This window comes from Amblyraja radiata, chromosome 15 (assembly GCF_010909765.2).
Source record: "Amblyraja radiata isolate CabotCenter1 chromosome 15, sAmbRad1.1.pri, whole genome shotgun sequence".
NCBI classification, from domain to species: domain Eukaryota; kingdom Metazoa; phylum Chordata; class Chondrichthyes; order Rajiformes; family Rajidae; genus Amblyraja; species Amblyraja radiata.
Window position 1 is genome coordinate 32188504 of NC_045970.1, and position 22399 is coordinate 32210902.

The following is a 22399-nucleotide window of genomic DNA, read 5'->3' on the forward strand; positions in this document are numbered from 1 at the left end:
ATTCTCCTGCCTTCTCCCCATAACCCCTGACACCCTCACTAATGAAGAATCTGTCAATCTCTGCCTTAAAAAATATCATTTGACCTGGCCTCCACAGCCTTCTGTGGCAATAAATTCCACAGATTCACCACCCTCAAAATAAATAAATTCCTCCTCATATCCATTCTAAAGGTATGTTATTTTATTCTGATGCCATGGCCTCTGGTCCTAGACTCTCCCACTAGTGGAAACATCCTCTCCACATTCACTCTAACCAGGCCTTTCACTATTCTGTAAGTTTCAATGAGGTCCCCTGAGGTGCTCATCTGTAACAGTAAAGAATTCAGGTGAATAGTAAGCAGCTTGCTGTTGTGTACGGTGGGGCAGCCCTCCAGCGTTCTGAACCAGATTTCAGAAATGAGCAGAGTAGGGTGAGATGAGCATTGTAGCCTGGAGCTTCTCCATGGCTCTTTGGCCAAACTACATCCTAGGGAAGCACGGCAAAGTGCAGAACTGCAGTGCTTGAGGGCATCAATCAATGGGAGGGTGAACAGGTGTTTGTAATACTAAGGTGTGCCTCTTAGGATTTGTTGTCTCTGAGGCGTCACAAAGAAAGCGCAGACGATCTGATGTGGAAATGCGGAATAGATTTAGATTTAAAGATGCAGATTTAGATTAGTTTATTGTCATACACCAAGGTGCAATGAAATTCCTTGTTCACATGAAGCTCACAGTGTAAACAGTACACATGCAGTCATGATAAATACAACAAGTGCAAAATAGCAGGATGGTGCAAGATTGCAGCACAATCTGAAGTTGTACAAAGTAATAGTGCAATAATGGAATAACCAAATGAGGCAGAGTTAAGAGTAATGGGCCTGTCCCACTTAGGCGATTTTTCAGTGGACTGCCAGCGACTGTCAAGTTGCCAGCAGTACCCTGAAAAACCAGCAACTGGAACGGTGACTGTCAGAGTTTAACACACACACACACACAGACACACAGTCACACAGTTTCCTTCACCAGCCCGATATGCAGGCGGGGGACAGGGCAAGCGGGGGGAGTGCTGTCTAAAGAATTCACACTGTGCAAAGGCAAGGTGAAACAGACACACACCGCGATGAACAGGAAGGTTGGCGCTGTAAAAGGACGGCTAAAGCACAGTGTACGGTGTCCTTTAAAAGGGGGTGGTGGAGAAAGGGGGGGAAGGAGAAGCCAGAGATACACGGCTGTGAAGCTCGGCGGACATTAACATTACCGGTCGGTTATCCTCGGCTCTGAAAACTACAGCTTACTTTTATTTTTCCATTGAGCCAATGAAATTCACCGGTCAGCACCGGCTACAACCTACGACAACCTTCGACCTCCTGGCGACTCGCCTACGGCTTGAGAAATCTCACTACTCTCCATGGCGACTTCATTCCAGTCGCTGCTAATTTTTCAACATGTTGAAAAATTCACGGCGACCATAATGAGGCCGTGATTAGTTCCCAGAATGCGGGAACTCCTCACGACCATGAAGGCGACTCCCCGGCAACCACCCGCGAACATGTGGCGACTGCATAGTCTCCTGCAGTCGCCTAAAAAGTTGCCTAAGTGGGACAGGCCCATAAGAATACGAGGCAGCACTGCCGTGAAGATAGAGTGAAAGTGGTGATTGGTTTAGGGGTGTAAGAGCATTGGTGAACATGCTGTTCTTAAGTCTGGACATTTGACCTTTTAAACTTCTGTACCTTCGCCCAGACGTAGAAGAGAGAGAAGGGAATTGCAGGGTACAGGCATTTTGACCATAAATCTAAACGTGCTCATGCAGTGGACCATGAGTCTGAAGAAGGGGCTAGACCCGAAATGTCGTCTGTTTTCTCTAGGGGTGCTGCCTGATCCGCTGAGTTACTCAAGCATTTTGTTTTTTATCTTCGGTATACACCGGCATCTGCAGTTCCTTCCTACACAGACCAGGAAGAGAGACTGGATAGAAGGAATTGACGAACCTATGATGGACTCCCCTGTATTTGCAAGTTCAGGCGATCAAGTGCAGAGCAGTTGCCATACCAGCCTGAGATGCATCCCATCAAATTACTTTATGTAGCGCATGTACTAGAATCCTCATGGACATGTCAAATCTTGTCAGAAAGTAAATTGCTAATGTCCTTTCTTGATCACCGCATTAATGTGGAATGACCAGTTGAATTTGCTGGTGATATGGATGCAACAATTCCAATGATGAGGACAGGGTTGTATTCATTCCTCGCATCCTTGGGTCAACTCCAACTCTTTCGTCTTGCTCACATTAAGGTCTCAGGTACTGACACTGACATAAGGTTGTTGATTGCTGGAAATTGTGTTCTTTTAAAAACAAGTAACGTGGGAAGAAAATCGTTTGAAATTTCGAATTCAAAGTCTCAGGAGCTCAGGAGGAAAGTAAAGCATTATGATTGACAATAGAGATATTATTTTCCACAGTGAGTTGTTGTGATCCAAGATGGATGCGTGGAACAGTAGGAAAAACAGACTTTGCAGCAGCATTCACATGCTTGTCAGAAAAATATATTACAGGCAGCAGGAAGAGAACATATTGTGGGATTAATCAGATAGCTCTTCCAAACACGATGGGTGAATAATTTCCTGTTTATCTTTCTGGAGTTTTGTTTCAACACTGTATGAGATATGGCTCAATGGTAAAACTTGCTGCCGGTCATTTCCTACCTAACTTGAATGATCTTTCTGCCTTCTGAAGATTATTTGCATTTTGTTTTTGCGGCGTTGCTGTGCTGTGTATTGGAGATTATTGTGGCAGATAAAGGAAGTTCAATCTATTATGTTCCCCTTACCTTGTAGGTGGTAACTTGTGTAGTCATCACAGTGCTATGACCAACCTCTGGCAAATTGGCTTCTTTATCATAACGTATAGCCCTGTCCCACGGTACGAGTTCATTCCAAGAACTCTCCCGAGTTTAAAAAAAATCAAACTCGTGGTAAGCACGGAGAATGAACGACGCATGTACATCGGAGCACGGGGACGTCTCTTAGCGGCTCGTAACGCTAACGGCAGGTACTCGGGAAGACTCGCTAATGGCAGGTAAACACGGGAAGACTCGTGAAGATTTTTCATCATGTTGAAAAATATCCACGAGAACCCCAAGGACCGGCGAGTGGCCATTACCGTAAATCTCCGAGTTCGAATCAGGGCAAACTCGGGAGAGCTCTTGGAATGAACTCGAACCGTGGGACAGGGCTTTTATGCAAGAGGCGAAACTTGGAAGCGCTCATGCATACACAACCGAACTAAGATTGCTCGAGCTTAGATATGCTACTTTAGTTGACTAGTTAGACGCATGAACAGGTTGTGTCACTTGCCTGCTTCAGAGTCTCCATTGTTGAGATCAGTTTACAAAGTCAGACTTGCATTGGATCCAGGGTGCAGTACTATATGAGGCTGTGCAAGTACCTGAGACTGGACTTATGATTCCCTATTTCAGTTGGAAAAATGCCAAGTGATTCAATAATTCAATGATACTTTATTGTCACATGCGCCTAGTGGAATGCATTGTGTTTACATACAACCTGTTAAAATTATGTAGCAGACCTCACCTAGTATGCCAACATCAGTGCTTTCTTATCTCGCTGTTCAAAGAATGACCTTTTAGACTTTGAGCGTGGGAGGGCGAGCTGAATATGAAACTAACAGACCAGCAATGGGACTCTGCCTTGGATTTGATCCATTCTTCCTCCATATGTGCCCGTCATGGCCTAATCCAATGCAAAGTCCTTCACAAAGTCCACTACACAAACGCAAGATTATCTAGAATATACCCCGCTGTTAAAGACACCTGCAACAGATGCAATCAATCCCCTGCCAACCATAGTCATATGTTTTGGTCTTGCCCTAAGCTAGCAACCTTTTGGAGGAGTGCTTTCGACGTGCTAAGCAGAGCCTATGGCCAGACTATTCCTCCAAACCCACTGTCAGCTATTTTTGGTATTCCCCCCAACACCAACCTCTCTGTTGCGTTGAAGCGGGTCTTGGCTTTTACAACCCTGTTAGCCCGGAGACTGATTTTGCTTAACTGGAGACTTACCTGTCCCCCTACACACGCCCGCTGGATCAAGGAGGTGCTCTACAACTTAAAGCTTGAAAAACTTAGGTTCTCTCTCAAAGGCTCTACCAAGACATTCCTAGATACATGGAACCCTTTCCTGGAACTTGTTAACTCTCTTAACTTGTTTCCGGACTCGGAAGAGGACTGAGTGTCCTCTATCACAGCTCTGTCTTATTGCAGCTGCTATCCCCTCAACCCCCCCCCCCCCCCCCCCTCCCTCCCCACAATTTATTTATTTATTTATTTTTATTTTTAATTTTGTGTTTAATTTAATTTAATTTTTTTTTTTTTTTTTTAAATCGTATTTGTGTGGATGTGTACGTATGTGAGTGTTGTTTGTTCCCGGGTGGCGAGGGTGGGTAAGGGTAAGGGTTTTGAGGGTCGTTTACATACTGTTGTACAATTATGTCCTGATTATCACTGTCTGTTATCATTGTATGTATGCAAATTGCTGTTAAATTCAAAATTCAAATAAAAAGATTTAAACTAAAGAATGACCTTTTAGACTTTGAGATACAGCACGGAAACAGGCCCTTCGGTCCACTGAGACCAATGATCACCCCCTATACTAACTCTATCCTATACATTAGGGACAATTTACAATTTTACCAAAGTCAATTAACCTACAAACCTGCATGTCTTTGGAATATGGGAGGAAGCCGGAGCTCCCAGAAAAAAAAAACGCACGGTCATAGGGAAAACATACAAACACCGTACAGACAGCACCCGCGGTCAGGATCGAATCCGGGTCTCCAGCGCTGTAAAGAAGCAACTCTACTGCTGCACCACTGTGCCGCCCTCTGTCTAGCTGATATTCTCCTCCTAAATAATTGGCAGCAATATGGAGGTGTGAGGTTGGGGTTGGGTATTCGTCTGAAGGGAGGAGTGAGCTTATGAAAGTTTAGTGTGGCAGAAATGACATTGGAGCCTGTGTACAGGATGTGTTCACATCCTCTGGAAGGATTTGTGACCCACAAACCTCCGACTCCACAATGTTTCTGTAATGATAGAATTCTGGCCAATTGCGGTTATCCAAGCTACAGCAAGCTCAAATATTTTTCCTCCTATGATCTTTTTTTTAAAAAGTATGCTCATTTTGATATTGGTACAAAATAAAAATTTAAACTGAAAAATAACATTCCTCCAATGTCAAGAATAACTTTGCAGGTACTTTGCAAGAATACAGGTACTATCGGAACATTTGGGCAACATTTTGGCAGAGACATGGATAGGACAGGTTTAGAGGGATATTGGCCAAAAGCAGGCAGGTGGGATGAGTTGGTCGGTGTGCGCAAGTTGGGCCGAAGGGCTTGTTTCCACGCTGCCTGACTCTATGACACTAATAACTGCACAAAACCAAAATACTGTGGTCACTTCTTGACATAAAAACAATGCAATGAAAATATTCAACAATATCTCTGGAGAATGAAACAATTTAACACTTCAGATTGATTTCCTTTTTGCTAGAATTGATATGAAGGGAATAACATTATTCCACTGATGTAATCTCTATTGGAGGATTGACAAGGACAGTGCATTCATAGTTGTCTACATGGACTTTGGCAAGGTCCCTCACGGGAGGCTGGTCCGGAAGGTTAGATCTTGCACCAGGTTGAGTTAGGCAATTGGATACAATGTAAAAACAAGGAACTGCAGATGCTGGTTTACAAAAAAAGCCATATTGTTGGAGTAACCCAGCGAGTCAGGCAACATTTCTGGAGATTGTGGATAGGTGACATTTCAGGTCGGGGCCATCAAGATTAATTCCCTGGATGGCGGGACTGTCATATGCTGAGAGAATGGAGCGGCTGGGCTTGTACACTCTGGGATTTAGAAGGATGAGAGGGCATCTTATTGAAACATATAAAATGTGTAAGGGTTTGGACACACTAGAGGCAGGAAACATGTTCCCGATGTTGGGGGAGTCCAGAACCAGGGGACACAGTTTAAAAATAAGGGGTAAGCCATTTAGAACGGAGACGAGTAAACACTTTGTCTCACAGAGAGTTGTGAGTCTGTGGAATTCTCTGCCTCAGAGGGCGGTGGAGGCAGGTTCTCTGGATGCTTTCAAAAGAGAGCTAGATAGGGCTCTTAAAGATAGCCGAGTCAGGGGATATGGGGAGAAGGCAGGAACATGGTACTGATTGGGGTTGATCAGCCATGATCACATTCAATGGCGTTGCTGGCTTGATGGGCCGAATGGCCTACTCCTGCACCTATTGTCTATTGACCCATCAGACTGATTGTGGAGGGCAGTGGTGGGGGTGGGGAGAGGAAAGTGATGGTAGGACAAAGCATGGCAGATAATAGGTGAATGCAGGTGAGGCGGCTGTTTGATACACATGGTTAGGCACAGGCTAGAGATAAAAAACCTTGCGTGAGACAAAAAGATTGAAGAGTTGCGAATTGTGAAGCTAGAAAGAATGTGGGGGGAGAAGAAATAGGTGGGAATCCAGAGGAAGTGATAATGTTGGGTACAATTACAATATTTAAAAGACCTTTAGACGGGTCCATGGATAAGAAAACATTTAGAAGGATATGGGGCAAATGTGGACAAACTTGCTGGCATGGGCGTTGGCCGAAAGGACTGTTTCTATATTCTAATGAAACAGAGTCATAGCTCTAAGAGTCATACTGCACAGAAAACAGTCCATTCAGTCCTTCATATCAATGCCGACCATCAAAGTACTCATCTGTACTAATCCCATTTACCTGCAGCGGCTCCGTAGCTTTCAATGATCGGCGATATTTTAAGAATTAGAGATGATTTTGCTTCTTGCTCAACTTACTATTCCATTTTCTGTTTTGATAATTTATCTTGTACCTGATTAACTTTGAATACTTTTACTTAATTCTTGGAGGCCACTGTCTATTTGCAATGTGGCAAGTACATCAAGTCCTCTGATTGCTTAATTCTAAGCTACATAGAGGACAAGACAGGAAGGTTAATCTGGTTACATTAGAAATAAATCCAGATAAACATGATGCGATTTTTATGTCACATACATTATTAATACTGTCAAATAAATTACTTGTCTAAGACACTCAATGGGATATAGTTATGCATTCTCTTCACCGTGCTGTAAATCAGATTCCCAAACTTTCTCCATTGCCATTTGAGATTTTTTTCTGCATATCCTTAACGCACTCATAAGCAATAACTAAAAAAACTTGAGGGTGGCCATGGTGGCGCAGCAGTAGAGTTGCTGCCTTACAGCGCTTGCAGTGCCGGCGACCCAGGTTCAATCCCGACCACGGATGCTGTCTATGGAGTTTGTACGTTCTCCCTGTGACTGCGTGGGTTTTCTCCGAGATCTTTGGTTTCCTCGCACACTCCAAAGACGTACAGGTTTGTAGGTTAATTGGCTTGGTGTATGTGTAAAATTGTCCCTAGTGTGTTTCGGGTAGTGTTAATGTGCGGGGATCGCTGGTCGGTGCGGACTCGGTGGGCCGAAGCGCCTGTTTCTGCGCTGTAACTAAACTAAGCTAAAACTAACTTGACTTTATAATTACAACTCAATCCCCAACACTTGCATTTTGCCAGATCCTTTTTGAAAATGTAGGTTTGAAGTAAAGGGTGATAAATGAAGTAAAAATAAACCATTTATTTACATGATCAAAATTGTGTTCTGAAATTCCAAGACCACTGGGTCATAGATCCCTGTAAGTTGCAAAAAAAAAAATCTCTTGGGCATGTGTGAATTAGTTTTTCTGTTGATTTGACATCATTTGACATCCATTTGTATAATACGTGCTGTTGCACTATTGTCTATAGAAATGTACAGTTAAATATTGAGTTAAGTGCATAACAGTATTGTATGTTGTAAAATGTCACCTTTGGTGAAGACAGGATGTGTGTTTTCCGGAAAGGATCTTGACTATATTTTGTTAGGAGACACAGTGGAATAATAGTGGTTGTCAGTGCTTTTATTTAATAGACAATAAGATGCTGGTGCGCATATTCCTTGTTAGCGTCTATGGCGGTTTGTCATCCTCTAAGCTGCTTAAGTTGTCAAAGGGCCTAACAGCCTAACTCAATTACTAGATTTTACTTTTTAAACTTTGGTAATATTTTTGTAAATTCAAAATTTAAATTAAAAAAAAAAAATTTAGCTTTTAAATCTTTAGAGGTGGCAGTTCGCCATACACAAACATTTTCCAGGCCCTGTTAGAAACATAAGGGTGATACAAGAAAAAAAAGATGAGTTGTGTTTGAGTTGCTTTTAGTTTATTGCCACATGTACTGAGGTACAGTGAGAAGCTGAAGATAGACACAAAAGTTGGAGTAACTCAGCGAGTCAGACAGTATCTCTGGAAAGAAGTGACGTTTCAGTTCAAGACCGTCTGAGGAAGGGTCTCGACAAGAAACATCACCTATTCCTTTTCTGCAGATATGCTGTCTGACCTGAGTTACTCCAGCTTTCTGTGTCTATCTTTGGTTTAAACCAGCATCTGCAGTTCCTTCCTATAGTGAAAAGCTATTGTTGCATGCTAACTAGTCTGCGTAAAGACAATACATAATTACAATTGAGCCATCCACAGTGTACAAATACATGTTAAAGGGAATAATTGAATAACATTTAGTGCAAGATAAAGTCCAGTAAAGTCCGATCAAAGGTCGCCTGAGGGTCTCCAATGAGGTAGATAGTAGCTCAGGACTGCTCTCTAGTTGCTGATAGGATGGTTCAGTTGCCTGATAACAGCTGGGAAGAAACTGTCCCAGCCTGATATGAGAGGGGAGGAGAGGGAGTGGCTGGGGTGTGACTTGTCCTTGCCGAGGCAGTGTGAGGCATACATGGAGTCAATGGAACGGGGGTTGGTTTGTGTGATGGTCTGGGCTGGGTCCACAATTCCCTGCAATTGTTTGTGGTCTTGGCTGGAGTTGTTACCAAACCAAGCTGTGATGCATCCTGATAAAATGCTTTCTATGGTGCATCTGAAGAAGCTGGTGAGAGTTTTTGGGGATTGTTCACAATCATTGTTACAATAATGATTGTGACTGTCATTATTATCTTGACAATACAACAGTTACTATTATTGTTTGTATAATAATTGTTGTATTATTATACAACAATAACATCACAAAAGTAGCATTGGTGGTGAGATTAATTTGCAATGGTATTGAGAACGTGGAGAGCATGCAATGGTGAAGCCCAGTGCGTATGGTGGAAGGAGCACACTTTCGCACCTGGCTGCCCTGTCAGGCCTCTCCCGCCCCTAATTATGAACGAGTCTGCAGTGTCCACATTGAACTCATCAGTCACCACAGAACCCACAAAACCAGAGTGGAAACAAGTCATCCTCCATTGCGGGGAACCACCCAAGAGGAAGCAAGTGAGCATCGCTGAAAGGGTTACAAACTCTAACTTTCTATTGGCACTTTGTAAAAGAAGCATTTAAATGTACTTCTTTTGTTTCTTTGTGGTTGGCATACGGTATGCATTGGCTGGAAAATACTACTGGAATGTGCTTGCAGTGCTTCAGCAAAATGCTTATCGGATGAAACATGAGCAACACTGTCTCTGATCTGTAAAACAAAATTAAATGAAACTGCATTTTTTTCTGGCAGAATTAAGGGCCTGTCCCACTGTACGAGGTACTTCAAGAGCTCTCCCGAGTTAAAAAAAAAATCTAACTCGTGGTAAGCATGTAGAATGTACGTAGCGGGTATGTCGGAGCTCGGGACGTCTCTTAGCGGCTCGTAACACTAACGGCAGGTACTCGGGAAACGTGGTAGACTCGTGAAGATTTTTTAACATGTTGAAGAATGTCCACGAGAGCTCCGAGTACCTATGAGCGGCTATTACCGTAATTCTCCGAGTTCAAATCAGGGGAAACCACCATGAAAAATACAGTAAGTTGAAGGTGAAACCTCTAGTCAAAAGGGAAACAGTTCCAATGATAGAACTTGGCTCAGAAGTAATTCTTCAGTAGTCTTTGAAATCTGAGCTTCAAACAATTAGTTCATCATCCCAGATTTATAGCTGAAAACATAGTTACACAGTTGGTAGAACGTGGTGCCTTGAGCTCGCAGTATTAAAGGGCAGATTACAAAATAGTATTCATCCATAGGATTCATGCTCGTGCCTGCCGACTTCATTTGTGTCAGTTCACAGTTCCAGTTCCTGAAGCTGTTTCCTAGTCTAATCTGTGTGGGAAAGAACTGCAGATGCTGGTTTAAATCGAAGGTAGACACAAAATGCTGGAGTAACACAGCGTGACTGGCAGCATCTCTGGAGAGAAGGAATGGGTGACGTTTCGGCTCAAGACCCTTCTTCAGACTGATCCTAGTCTAATCTGTTATTTTACACACATGGCGGGAGTGCTGCGTTTGGCACATTTGTAGGTGTGTTCTGCACTTGCCGGTGTCACTAATGTTCTCGTGTTGCAGCAAATACAAAGGACTAGAAAAATTATAGTCAGACAGGGTGGAAACAGACTCTTTGGCCCAACTTGCCCACACCGACCAACATGTCCCATCTACACTAGTCCCACCTGCCTGCCTTTGGCCCATATTCCTCTAAACCTGTCCTATCCATGCATCTGTCTAAATGTTTCTTAAACATTGTGATAGTACCTGTGTAAACTACCTCCTCCGGCATCATGTTGCATACATCCACCACCCTCTGTGTAAAAAAAGATTACTCTCAGGTTTTTATTAAATCTTTCACCCCCCCTTCCCTCCCCCTCACCTTAAACGTTACAAAATACAAAGATAATTCAAGGTAAAGGACAACAAAACGTAGAGCATCATAGGTCCTCACAGAGAAGGATGCTTTTTAAATGGTCACATTGCTGCCAGGACTTAAGTCAGAGCTTAGCAATGATCTCAACTGCCCATCTCAAATGATATTGTCATTGTTCTGCAGTTAGAGATGAAACTAAGCCTTTACCTTCCTTTTGAAGTGTTAAGGACATATATTTTAAATCATTCTTTCTGACAGGAGGGTGTGGCCCTATGTATGTAAACGGATATGGGTTTAGCAGATAATAGGTATGTCTGGAATGGAAGATATGTGGTTAGAATGGAGTCTTAAATATCTAACGGTGGCCTAGCTTATAGAGCTGCTGCATCACTGCACCAGAGACTCAAGTTTGATCCCCATTTTGGGTGCTGTCTGTGTGGAGTTTGCATGTTCCCGCCAGAGACTGCATGGATTTGATCCGGTTACCTCCCATATCCCAAGTAAAAATGCCTCCAGTGAAGCGAGTGGATGCAAAAGTGGAATAACATAGAACTGATGTGAATGGGTGATCGATGGTCAGCGTATACTCGGTGGGCTCAAGGGCATTTTTTCATGTTGTATCTCTAAACTGAAACTCAAAATATAAGGCGAAAACTCGATATACTAAGTGTTTTGCAAAATAATTTATTATTATAAAATAGCTGAGAATGCCTTTTCTAAATGAATTAAATGTTTGTAATTCAAAACAGGGTAATAAACACAAGCAATTTTAAGGTGTTTTCCATCTGTTCAAAGGAAAGTTTCTGCAGCACCTTTCCCAAGTGAATCTATGCAGACCTTCCTGTGATAGCCTTATTAGTTCAATGATATTAGGGTCTGAAGATTTCCTGCCGTTCTAGCACACAATTCTCCTCGCAACTAATATCACCATCTCAATAAATTTAATGATCACTCATCTATTTGTGTGATATTCTTGTTTATAAATTGTCATTTATTTGCCTATACGATGCTTCACATGTAATTCTTGGGCTGTAAAATGCATTGAGAAAATGGAAGAACAGACAAAGCACTAGGTTGTGATTTTCTGTGGCAGATCATTCACCCGAGCAGCAGTGCTTCTGTCAGGTTTCCCTGTATTTCTCCCTGGATGTCCTGAAGTCCAGCACAAGTTTACCTTAAGCTTGCAGCGCCACCGTAAGCATTGTTGCCTGTCTACCCCTCCTTTACTCCAACAGTGGACTCTTCATGAAATCCACACTCTCTACCTCTCCTGCTGGGAAATCGCCCTGCAGATCAGATCTGATCAGTTGGTTATACATATCATGGTGTCATAAAATTCCTTGTTCACATGAAGCTCATGGAATAAGCAGTACACATGTATATACAGGGTACACTTGTGCAGGCAGATGAGATTAGTTTATCTTGGCATCGTGTTCGGTGCAGACATTGTAGGCTGAAGGATCTGTCCCTATGCTGTCAATGTTCAATGGTAATGATAAATACATACTCTTCCAGACATTTGAAAAGTACTCCACAGCATGCCTGCCAATAATTCTGAAGTGCGTTATCCTTAATTTTGACCAATTGAGTTTTGAAAATTACTTCATACTATTTACCGTTGAAAATTGCTGGCCCAGTATTACAGACAATCTCGTTGAGGTTCAGTTTTATAAATAAAAGTTCATACCATTAACAATGTATGTCAATTTTCAATTTAAATGGGGATTTCCGCTTGAGTAAAGCATGCTTGATAATTATTCGGTCCACCGCCAGGGTTGCTTCAGTTGTAAAATACATCACGGCTGTAAGTCTATCCCACTCACAAATTTTCTGTATTACTTGAACAATGTATAATATGACAGGAAAAATGATTAAATCTGTCCCACAAGCATTCTTTGTGGTCACAGTATTAGACTTCAATGATCTGCAGCAAATCTTTGCTCACTGGTGCTTTCAATTAGCTTTCATTGTTGTATTGATTGACTCTTTGCAATGGTTTAAAACTTATGGAAGGGAAGTAATTAATGTTCCTTTCTCTTGAAAGAAAGAACACATTTATGCAGCAGCACTATCTCAAGATGTTCCAAAACAGTTATGAAATGATTTTGAACTCTGTCTACTCTTGTAATGTAGGAAATATGACAGATAATCCCTCACAAAATGTTGACATTTGACAATGAACTGACGCAGCTAGTAGAGCCTCTGGCTTAACCTTAACAGCGCCATTTCAATCCTGACCTCTGGTGTTGTCATCATGGAGTTTGCATGTTCTCCCCGTGACTGCATCTGTATCCCCCAGGGACTCCAATTCCTCTCCCAACCTAAGGAAACAAAGGTTGGTAGGTTAATTGGTTACCATACATCGCCCCTAGTGTGGGATAAATGTGGCGTTTGGAGGGGAGGTTCAGGTGTAGTTGATGGGAATATGGGGAGAATAAAATGGGATCCGTTTAAATGATCAAGAAGGAACTGCAGATGCTGGAAGATCGAAGGTACAAAAAAATGCTGGAGAAACTCAGCGGGTGCAGCAGCATCTATGGAGCGAAGGAAATAGGCGACGTTTCGGGCCGAAACCCTTCTTCAGAAGGGTTTCTGAAGAAGTCTTCAGACTTCTTCAGTCTGAAGAAGGGTTTCGGCCCAAAACGTCGCCTATTTCCTTCGCTCCATAGATGCTGCTGCACCCGCTGAGTTTCTCCAGCATTTTTGTGTACCTTCCGTTTAAATGATGATTGGCCTTGACGTGGTGGGCTGAGGAACCTTTTTCCATCTGCATGACTGACTAAACCGCAATGAACTGTGCGACCAGATAATGTGTTCTTTTGATTTTGGTTGAGTGCTAAATGTAGCTCTTGTACATTCTCTTGAGTACATTCTCTTGGGCAATCATGTCCTTGGTTTAACAACTCATTTGGAAAATATTGCTGCTCAGTACAGCACTCCCTCACTACTGCACTGCAGTGTCAGGCTGCTGGATGAGGCTTAAATCTACAGCCTTGGCGGTTAATTTGCTGTCACTGAGCTAAGCATAGTTAAGAAATCTGTCATATGCAAATATATGACAATAGACAATAGGTGCAGGAGTAGGCCATTCGGCCCTTCGAGCCAGCACCGCCATTCACTATCTCTCTTGAAAGCATCCAGACAATTGGCTTCCACTGCCTTCTGAGGCAGAGAATTCCACAGATGCACAACTCTCTGGGTGAAAAAGTTTTTCCTCATCTCCGTTCTAAATGGCCGACCCCTTGTTTTAAATATTGTTTAAATTTTTTTAAATTGTCATACTTTAATGTTTTTTTAAATAAAAGGGTATTCTTCTTTTCATTTGCAGTACTCCAATAAACAGGAGGCATGGCTGATGCAGTGCTGATTACCTCAGTGATCGACAATGCCTATTTGTCAAATTCTGGAGCACAAGCTGGTAACAGAATGAAGAATTGCAGCGATGAGCTCGTAAGCAAACTTTCAAACATAAACCCAACACAGTAAATATTTTCATTTTCATAGAAGAAATCTCTATTTACGAGGCACTAGAAAGGCAAAATATGTTTTATGCAATAAACATCTCCATTTTATGATTATAAATTGAGTGATAAATTGTACTGTAAAATGTTTTTTATCTGACCGAGGCCTGCTTGTGTGAATCCCACCAATTAGGTTTTCATCCCTCCCATCGTACTGTAAATAGTTCTGTCTTTAGGATGAGGGGTGATCTTACAGAGGTGTATAAAATCATGAGAGAAATAGATTGGGTAGATGCACGGGGTCTCTTGCCCAGAGAAGGGAAATCGAGGACCAGAGGACATAGGTTTAAGGTGATGGGGAAAAGATTGAATGGGAATCTGAGAAGTAACTTTTGACACAAAGGGTGTATGGAACAAGCTGCCAGATATGGTAGTTGAGGCAGAGACTATTGCAACATTTAAGAAACAGTTAGACAGGTACATGAACAGGACTGGTTTGTATGGATATGGGCCAAATGCAGGCAGGTGGGATTAGTGTAGCTGGGATATGTAGGCTGGTGTGGGCAAGTTGGGCCGAAGGGCCTGTTTCCACACTGTATAACTCTATGATTCTATTACTAGTGCATCCTGTGTGATTGGAACAAAGTAATCTCTCCTCCTTAATCTTCAGGCAGCCTTTGAAAGAGTTGACCACACGATCTTCGTCCTGTGCTGTGCCACTGTTGTTCAACTCAATATCTAGAGAATCACCAGTCCTGACTTCCAATCCTAAATTGCACTGAAACCTCTGGAGTTTGCCAAGGGATCTTCTCTTGGCTCCTTGAGAAGTTGGTTTATAATGATGGCTTTGTACTTCCCAATAATTAATTGAATGAATGTTGCTGCTCACAGAGTAACTTTCATTCAATTAATTATTGGAAAGTACAAAGCCATCATTTTAAGCAAGCTTCTCAAACTTTATCTCCAAACAACTTTACGCCTCTGCCTGGTAACTGTCTAAAACTGAAGCACGTTGTTCAGTTTTTTGATGATTGTGCCATCCCTCGGACCACTAAACTCCATATCTATAACATTGAGCAAACTTGCTCATGCCTCAGCTTGTCTGCTGTTAAAACCTTGTACCATGCCATAAAAGGAAATAAACTGCTGGAATAACTCAACAGGTCAGGCAGCATCTCTGGAGAACATGGACGGGTGATGTTTTGGGTTGAGATTCTTAGTCGCCATCATGCCTTCTTTATCCTGATTATTGCGATGCCACCCTGACTGACCTCCCTCTTTTTACTCTGTAATCCTGAGGTTTTTTTTAAACTCTTCTACTGTTTCATTTATGATATTCAACCCCGTCTGTTCACGCCCATATAGTGGCTCACATACACTAGCTCAGATAAGCAATGTGTCAGTTTTTAAATTCACAATGTTTTTTTAATCCTGCCACAATCTTGCCCCTCCCTATTTCTCTAACCTTCCCAGTCCTCTTAACTCGTATGGCAGATTTGATTGTAGATATGCAATGCGGAAATAAGCACCAGTACACTAGCATTATCCTTCACACCAGGGATAATTTACAATTTTACTGGAGCCAATTAATCTACAACCCATACACCCAACAACTGGAGCACCCGTAGAAAACGCACGCGGTCGTGGGAAGAATGTACAAACTCCAACGCACCACCGTCCCAACTCCACACTCCGTACAGACAGCATCCGTTGTCAGGATCGAAACCAGGTGTCTGGCGCAGTAAGGCAGCAACTCTACTGCTGAGCCACTGTGCCGCTCAGTGCTGTGTGTTTTTGCTGTGGAGATCTCATTTTGATATCTTGATCACCCTTAAATCTTGTTGCTGTACCAGTTGCAATTGTGTTCTCAGCTGCTAATGTCCTTTAACTCTGGAACCCTCTCAAATGTCACAACTATACCTTTCCTTTCTCCTTTAAAATGCTCTTTTAAGCTACAGAAACATTTTTTGAATCTGAAGTGCCACTCCATGGTTTACATAAAGCACTATACTTTGGCATATTCCTCATCACTGCTGACTAAAGGAAAACCTTAATCCAGAAAATAAAGTACCGTTGTACTTCCTTGTGCCTTTGATTTTGTTACCTGATTAATATGCTTCTGATTTAACTAGTAGTATCATTCTCCTGGCACAGTACAATTTGAGATAATTATCACAGGCCCTAAGTATAGATGTGACTTTAATGGTAATAAATTGTGATGTAAAATCATTTGTTTTTTATCCAGGACATCTTGTTTGAACCTCATCACCAATCAGGTTTCTACCCTTAAATAGTATTAACAGCAAGGTGGTTTAGAGATGATAAAGTTCTATCAAAGTGCATTTCAGTGGTTGCATTAAATTAATGTGTGACGGAGAAAGGGGAGAATATTCTTTTTCTGTGTCTTTATATCTCAAATGGCTATGGAGGAATATATTGACTAAAATATGCTTGGGTTGGCTTTGCTTTTAAAGAAAGATTGGGAGATGTGTTCTGAAATGTTGGCATTGACAATACAATTTTTAAGCCCTGGAGGGGTTTTTCATTTCAGCTGCTTTATTCATTAGAATTCCTCTCATGCCATTCCTATTGTGTTGTAATATTTTACAGGAAGAATACTGTCCCAGCTCTGGTGTCTTTCAGTCCGCAGCTGCTACTGGAAAGGAGTCGATTCTGAACAGAAAGCGACCGTTTGTCGGACGGTGCTGCCACATCTGTTCTCCCTTAAGCAGGGTAATTGAGTCCAGTTTATAATAGTTTAGTTTATTGTCATGTGTACCGAGGTACAGTGAATATGCTTTTGTTGCATGCTACCCAGTCTTCAGAAAGACAATACATGATTACAATCGATCCGTCCACAGTGTACAAATGCATGACAAAGGGAATAATGTTTAGTCTGATCAAAGATAGTCCAAAGATCTCCAATGAGGTAAATGGTACCTCTGTTGGTAGGATGGTTCACTTGCCTGAAAACAACTGGGGAGAAACTGTCCCTGAACACGTGTTTTCACACTTCTATACCCCGTGCCTGATGGGAGAGGGGAGAATAGGGAATGGCAAAGATAAAATTATAGTGATATATCAGACAAAATGCAGGGCCAAAGTACCTTTACCATATGTGAATCGTGTTGCAGTCGAATAATTAATATATTGGATACTTAGCTCAATGACATTGGCATCACTTGAAATGACCTACCAGATTTACATGAAATCTATTTTTGATCACTGAAGGAGATTAATCCTTTAAATGCATTGATTTAATAGGCATGCTTTAGTAATTTTTGAGCCAGATTCTGCGTGAACAAAGTGGAAAAGTATAACACAGTTTCCTCTTTTTTGTTACACATTTCCTTCAGCTTATTTTCTAGGAAGTAAGAACTCTACCTTTTGAGTGGGTTATTGTTCAGATAGCAGAAGAAAATTAAGGGATGAAATCCTTTGCATACAAAGTTTGTTTTTCTTCAATTCAGTAAGTTATGAGAAGTTCAGGGCTACATGTTGGAACATTGTCAAGGTTTCAGTGGTTATTGAGAAAGAAAGATAAATTGAATAATACCAGTTAGAACATGCTGTATATGCTGACAATCAGCACAGTTGGTGCTTTAGATTTCCTTCCAAAGAAGGCTTGACTTAATTCTGATGAGGGGATCATGAATCTTTGGCAAACTGATGAGGTGGGGCAAACAACTTTTTCTACCTGTCTAATTTTTGGTATTTTCTCAGTATTTTTACTCGGATGGATGGAGCAAATTTAAAGATTCGTTAAAATTAGTTAAAATTTTTTTCCTGACTATTTAAAAATGGAACCTAGACCAAGTGCAGACCCGTTGGGCCCCGTTTCCCAATTAAATATTCCATCACTGACCCATAGTCCCCAACTTCACAGGTGCGGCTGAGGGGTTCCCAGTGTGACGCCGGAGATCCCCATTGTGACACGAGTCACAGCAAAGCTCCCCCAACTGCGCCTCGCCATCCCTCTTCCTTCCCCTATCCTCCTCCATTCCCCCTCATCACCCAGCACTCCATCCCCCTCCTCTTCACCTTCCCTCTCCTTTCCCCTCTCTCCCTCCCACTCCTCTCCCTCCCTCTCCTTTCCCCTACCCTCAGTCAATCCCTCACCCTCCATAACCCCTCTCCCCTCCCCACCACTCTCCTCTCCCTCAATCTCCTTGCTCCCCCACTCCTCACCTCCCCCCTATCCCACCCCCCCCCCCACAATCCAAATCGCAATGTTTTTTTAAAAATTAAACCTCCTCCCTATCTCACACCCCACCCCCACAATGAAAATAGTGATTTTTCTTTAAAATAACCTACGTATAAACACAGCTATAATTTCTACACGGTGAAAGGAAAATGTATAAAAATACCCTTTAATAAAATCTGACAATGCACTAACCATATGTGATTTTTTTTTTTCTATTACAAATCTCAAATTGTGGAGTACAGAGGTAAATGAATAAATAAATGATGTCCCAAACATTATGGAGGGCACTGTACATGGATAGGATGGGTTTAGAGGGATATGGGCCAAATTCAGGCAGGAGGGACTAGTGCAGATGGGACATGATGGTTGGCATGGGCAGGTTAGGCTAAAAGGCCTGATTTCACGCTGTATGACTCTGTAACTCTATGATCTGTAAGTTAGGTACAGTATAGGATGGATGCAGTCCATATTGCCTCACATATACATATTTTTGTCATTTTGTTGATTTTCCCTTCCCTTTCATTTGCAGATATTGATTCCTTGCTGTTGTATGGATCCAAGTACATTAAACTGTGCCTCAATGAAGACTATTAATATTTTTATATTTGAGCCTTGATAGACTAAGAAGGCTGCTCAGTGAAGTGAATATCATTGTAGAGCCTAATTTTGTCCTAGTTAGATCTGCATACTTAATATTTGAAGCAGATTTGTGTGGATAGCAATCATCTGGTTAACTTGGTCTCCCCAATCTTCAGCCCAATTTAACAACGCCATCAATGTTGCCACCTGAGCTAGTCCCATTGGCTTGCCTTTGGTCCTTATCCCTCTAAACCATTCCTATCCATAAGGACTCGAGTTTGGTAATTCATCAGAACAGTGAATGAAAGCTTTTTCATTATCATTGAAGAATGTTACCTCTTAACTTGATGCACCAGCCAGTATTGTTGGTACCCTTTCAAATTTCAAATTGAAGTTGCTGATCTAATACTGAATTGCTGAAAGTCGAAGAATGGCCATGTTTATCTTGCCCAAAGGGAAGGAATTCATGCCAAAGAACTGGTCATGCATCTATCTCAAATGAGTGGTGAAAGCATTGTGAAAGGCTTGCCGCGGCCAAATCATATCAATGTGTGTTTCAATGAATTATTCTGCTTATTCAAGTTATGGGCTCAGAAATAAGTTTGACAAAATAATTATTTTTTTGCTTGTGCAACTGCACACATATATTAAAGGTGACTTCAGTGTTTTGTCCTTTTGTAACCCAGGATACACTTTTCAATGCCAGCATCCCTTCCCAAGGACTACGGAATGTTATTTATATTAATGAAACTCACACCAGGTATGATCTAATTTGATATTATTGTGGATGCTGGTTTCTGTGTTTAACAAATGGGTATTTATAAAACATATTGATACAGCATTGCAAAAGCTGGCATCATATTTGGCTGTGATTAATTTGATGTGTGGATGATGATCCTACTCATTTAAAAAAAAGTTATCAGAAATGGCACGTGTGAAGATTGTATTAACATAGTTAAGTTCATCCTGATTCCTTTTCAATGTTACCACAGATAATATATAATTATAAAGCATTGAATTTAAGATAATCCAAGAGTTAAGAGTGTTTTATTGTCATAAATCCCAGATAGAAAAAATGAAATTCTTATTTGCAGCAACACAACAGAATATGTAAACATAGTATTCTGTAAACAATATGTGTGTGTGTGTGTGTGTGTGTGTGCTGAGAAAAGCCGTCCAGTTAACATAAAGGGCATATTATATTTGGTTCCTGGCTCCAAATAAATCCAGCGCCAGTCATGTATGTTGAATATTTGTCTTTTAACATTTGGTCAGTTGACCTCATACCGACAAAACTTGACTTGCCAGCACACCCTAACTTCTTTGCTGGAGATGTTTGAAAAAGGGTTGCTGGAGATGTTTGACAAAGCTCCCTCCTCTACTCCCACTTCACCCACGACTGCACGCCTGTACATGGTACTAACATCATCATCAAGTATGCAGATGATACAACGGTGATTGGCCTCATCAGCGACAACGATGAGTTGGCCTATAGGGAGGAGGTCCAGCTCCTAGCAGCATGGTGCGCTGACAACAACCTGGCCCTTAACTCCAAGAAGACCAAGGAGCTCATTGTGGACTACAGAACGTCTAGGGGTGGCACGCACCCCCCCCCCCCCCCCCCTCTATATTAACGGGACGGAGGTGGAACATGTTTCCAGCTTCAGGTTTCTGGGGTCAACATCTCTGATGACCTCTCCTGGACCCACAATACCTCAACACTGGTCAAGAAGGCTCACCAGCGTCTCTTCTTCCTGAGGAGACTAAAGAAGGTCCATCTGTCTCCTCAGATTCTGGTGAACTTCTACCGCTGCACGATCGAGAGCATCCTTACCAACTGTATCACAGTATGGTATGGCAACTGCTCTGTCACCGACCAGAAAGCACTGCAGAGGGTGGTGAAAATTGCCCAACGCATTACCGGTTCCTCACTCCCCTCCATTGAGTCTGTCCAGAGCAAGCGATGTCTGCGAAGGGCGCTCAGCATCGTCAAGGACGGCTCTCACCCCAGCCACAGACTGTTTACCCTCCTCCCATCTGGGAGGCGCTACAGGTCTCTCCGTTGCCAGACCAGCAGGTTCAGGAACAGCTTCTTCCCTGCGGATGTTACATTACTTAACTCTACACCTTGGTGATTGCCAGTCACCCCCCCGGACTCTCCCTCCCTCAGAAAAATTGCACTAATGTATGTACATATATATATTCTGCTGTTCATTATTCTATGTTCGCTCTTCTGGGTGAGATGCTAACTGCATTTCGTTGTCTCTGTACTGTACACTGCTCAATGACAATAAAGATTGAATCTGAATCTGAATCTGCTTTCTCCTGCCAGTTGATAAGTGCCAAAGCAATGGAAACATTTTGGGATAAATGTGATCTCAGTCATCATCCAAGACACTGATCAATTACTAATTTGTACTTAAATTAACTAAACTGTACCACAGTTAGACTGTTACAAGTTAGTACACTAGCCTACATCTGAGGTTTTTCAGTGTGGCTGCCACCTCAGTGGCACAGAGTGGGAAGTTAGGTTGTTTCTTGTAGACCAAGTGTAGTTGTTAGCTTGTAGTAGGCTGGAAATGCTGTTATCAAAGGTCTGCAAATATGTTGCCTATGTAATTTGCATCCTTGATTGGGAAATGGTGCATAATGTTAACACAGCAAAATGTCACTTGAATTATGACAGACAGCTGTTGTGTACTTGATCACAATTACTCTTCGGGATTTTGCAGTGTGCATGAAAATATATTTTTGAATTATGGCACAGCAGCATTTTTGATATTTGGATTTCTATTAAAATCATTTTTGATTTAATAAAATGGATTATACCAAAGATAGCCACAGAATGCTGGAGTAACTCAGTGAGTCAGGCAGCATCTCTGGAGAAAATGGATAGGTGACATTTTGGGTGGAGACCCGTGAGCCTGGAGAAGGGTCCTGACCCAAGCTGTTCACCTATCCTTCAATCTGAAGAAGGGTCCCAACCCAAAACATCACTGACCCATTTTCTCCATAGATGCTGCTGAACCCGCTGAGTTCCTTCAGAACTTTGTGTCTATCACGTTAACTATGTACTGGGTTGGAGCAGTGATGAAATAGGTTGATATTTACCCCTTTGCTTTGGTGATTAGATACCGAGGTTGGTTGGCACGACGCCTCTGCTATGTCCTGTTCATTCAGGAAAGAGATGTGCATCGTGATATGTTTCCAAGGAATGTGATTGAGAATGTTTTAAACAGCACCAGGTATGGAGTACTGAATTTTATTGTTTGGAAGTCTCGCACATACTGCATTAGTTCCTGCCCCCTGCCCTTTAACCCCCCCCCCCCCCACATGACTGACACCCTTGTTTAAGCTGAATGATTTATATTCAGCAAATGCAGCACAGTT

The 22399-nt window shown here is 42.1% G+C and overlaps 1 protein-coding gene across 5 annotated transcripts in view; it reads left to right on the forward strand.

Annotated features, from left to right (window-relative positions):
* The window catches only part of gpam (glycerol-3-phosphate acyltransferase, mitochondrial), a 76858-nt gene that overhangs the window by 20925 nt on the left and 33534 nt on the right, over positions 1-22399 (forward strand). For 4 of the 5 annotated variants that reach the window (XM_033033979.1, XM_033033977.1, XM_033033978.1 and 1 more), the window contains 4 exons: positions 14094-14215; positions 16837-16959; positions 19696-19769; positions 22141-22254. In XM_033033979.1, the coding sequence (XP_032889870.1) occupies positions 14114-14215; positions 16837-16959; positions 19696-19769; positions 22141-22254 (413 nt within the window). In that variant the 5' untranslated portion in view covers positions 14094-14113. Of the gene's footprint in view, positions 1-8316; positions 8328-14093; positions 14216-16836; positions 16960-19695; positions 19770-22140; positions 22255-22399 lie in introns of those variants that run through there. The other variant, XM_033033980.1, reaches the window with a different exon arrangement.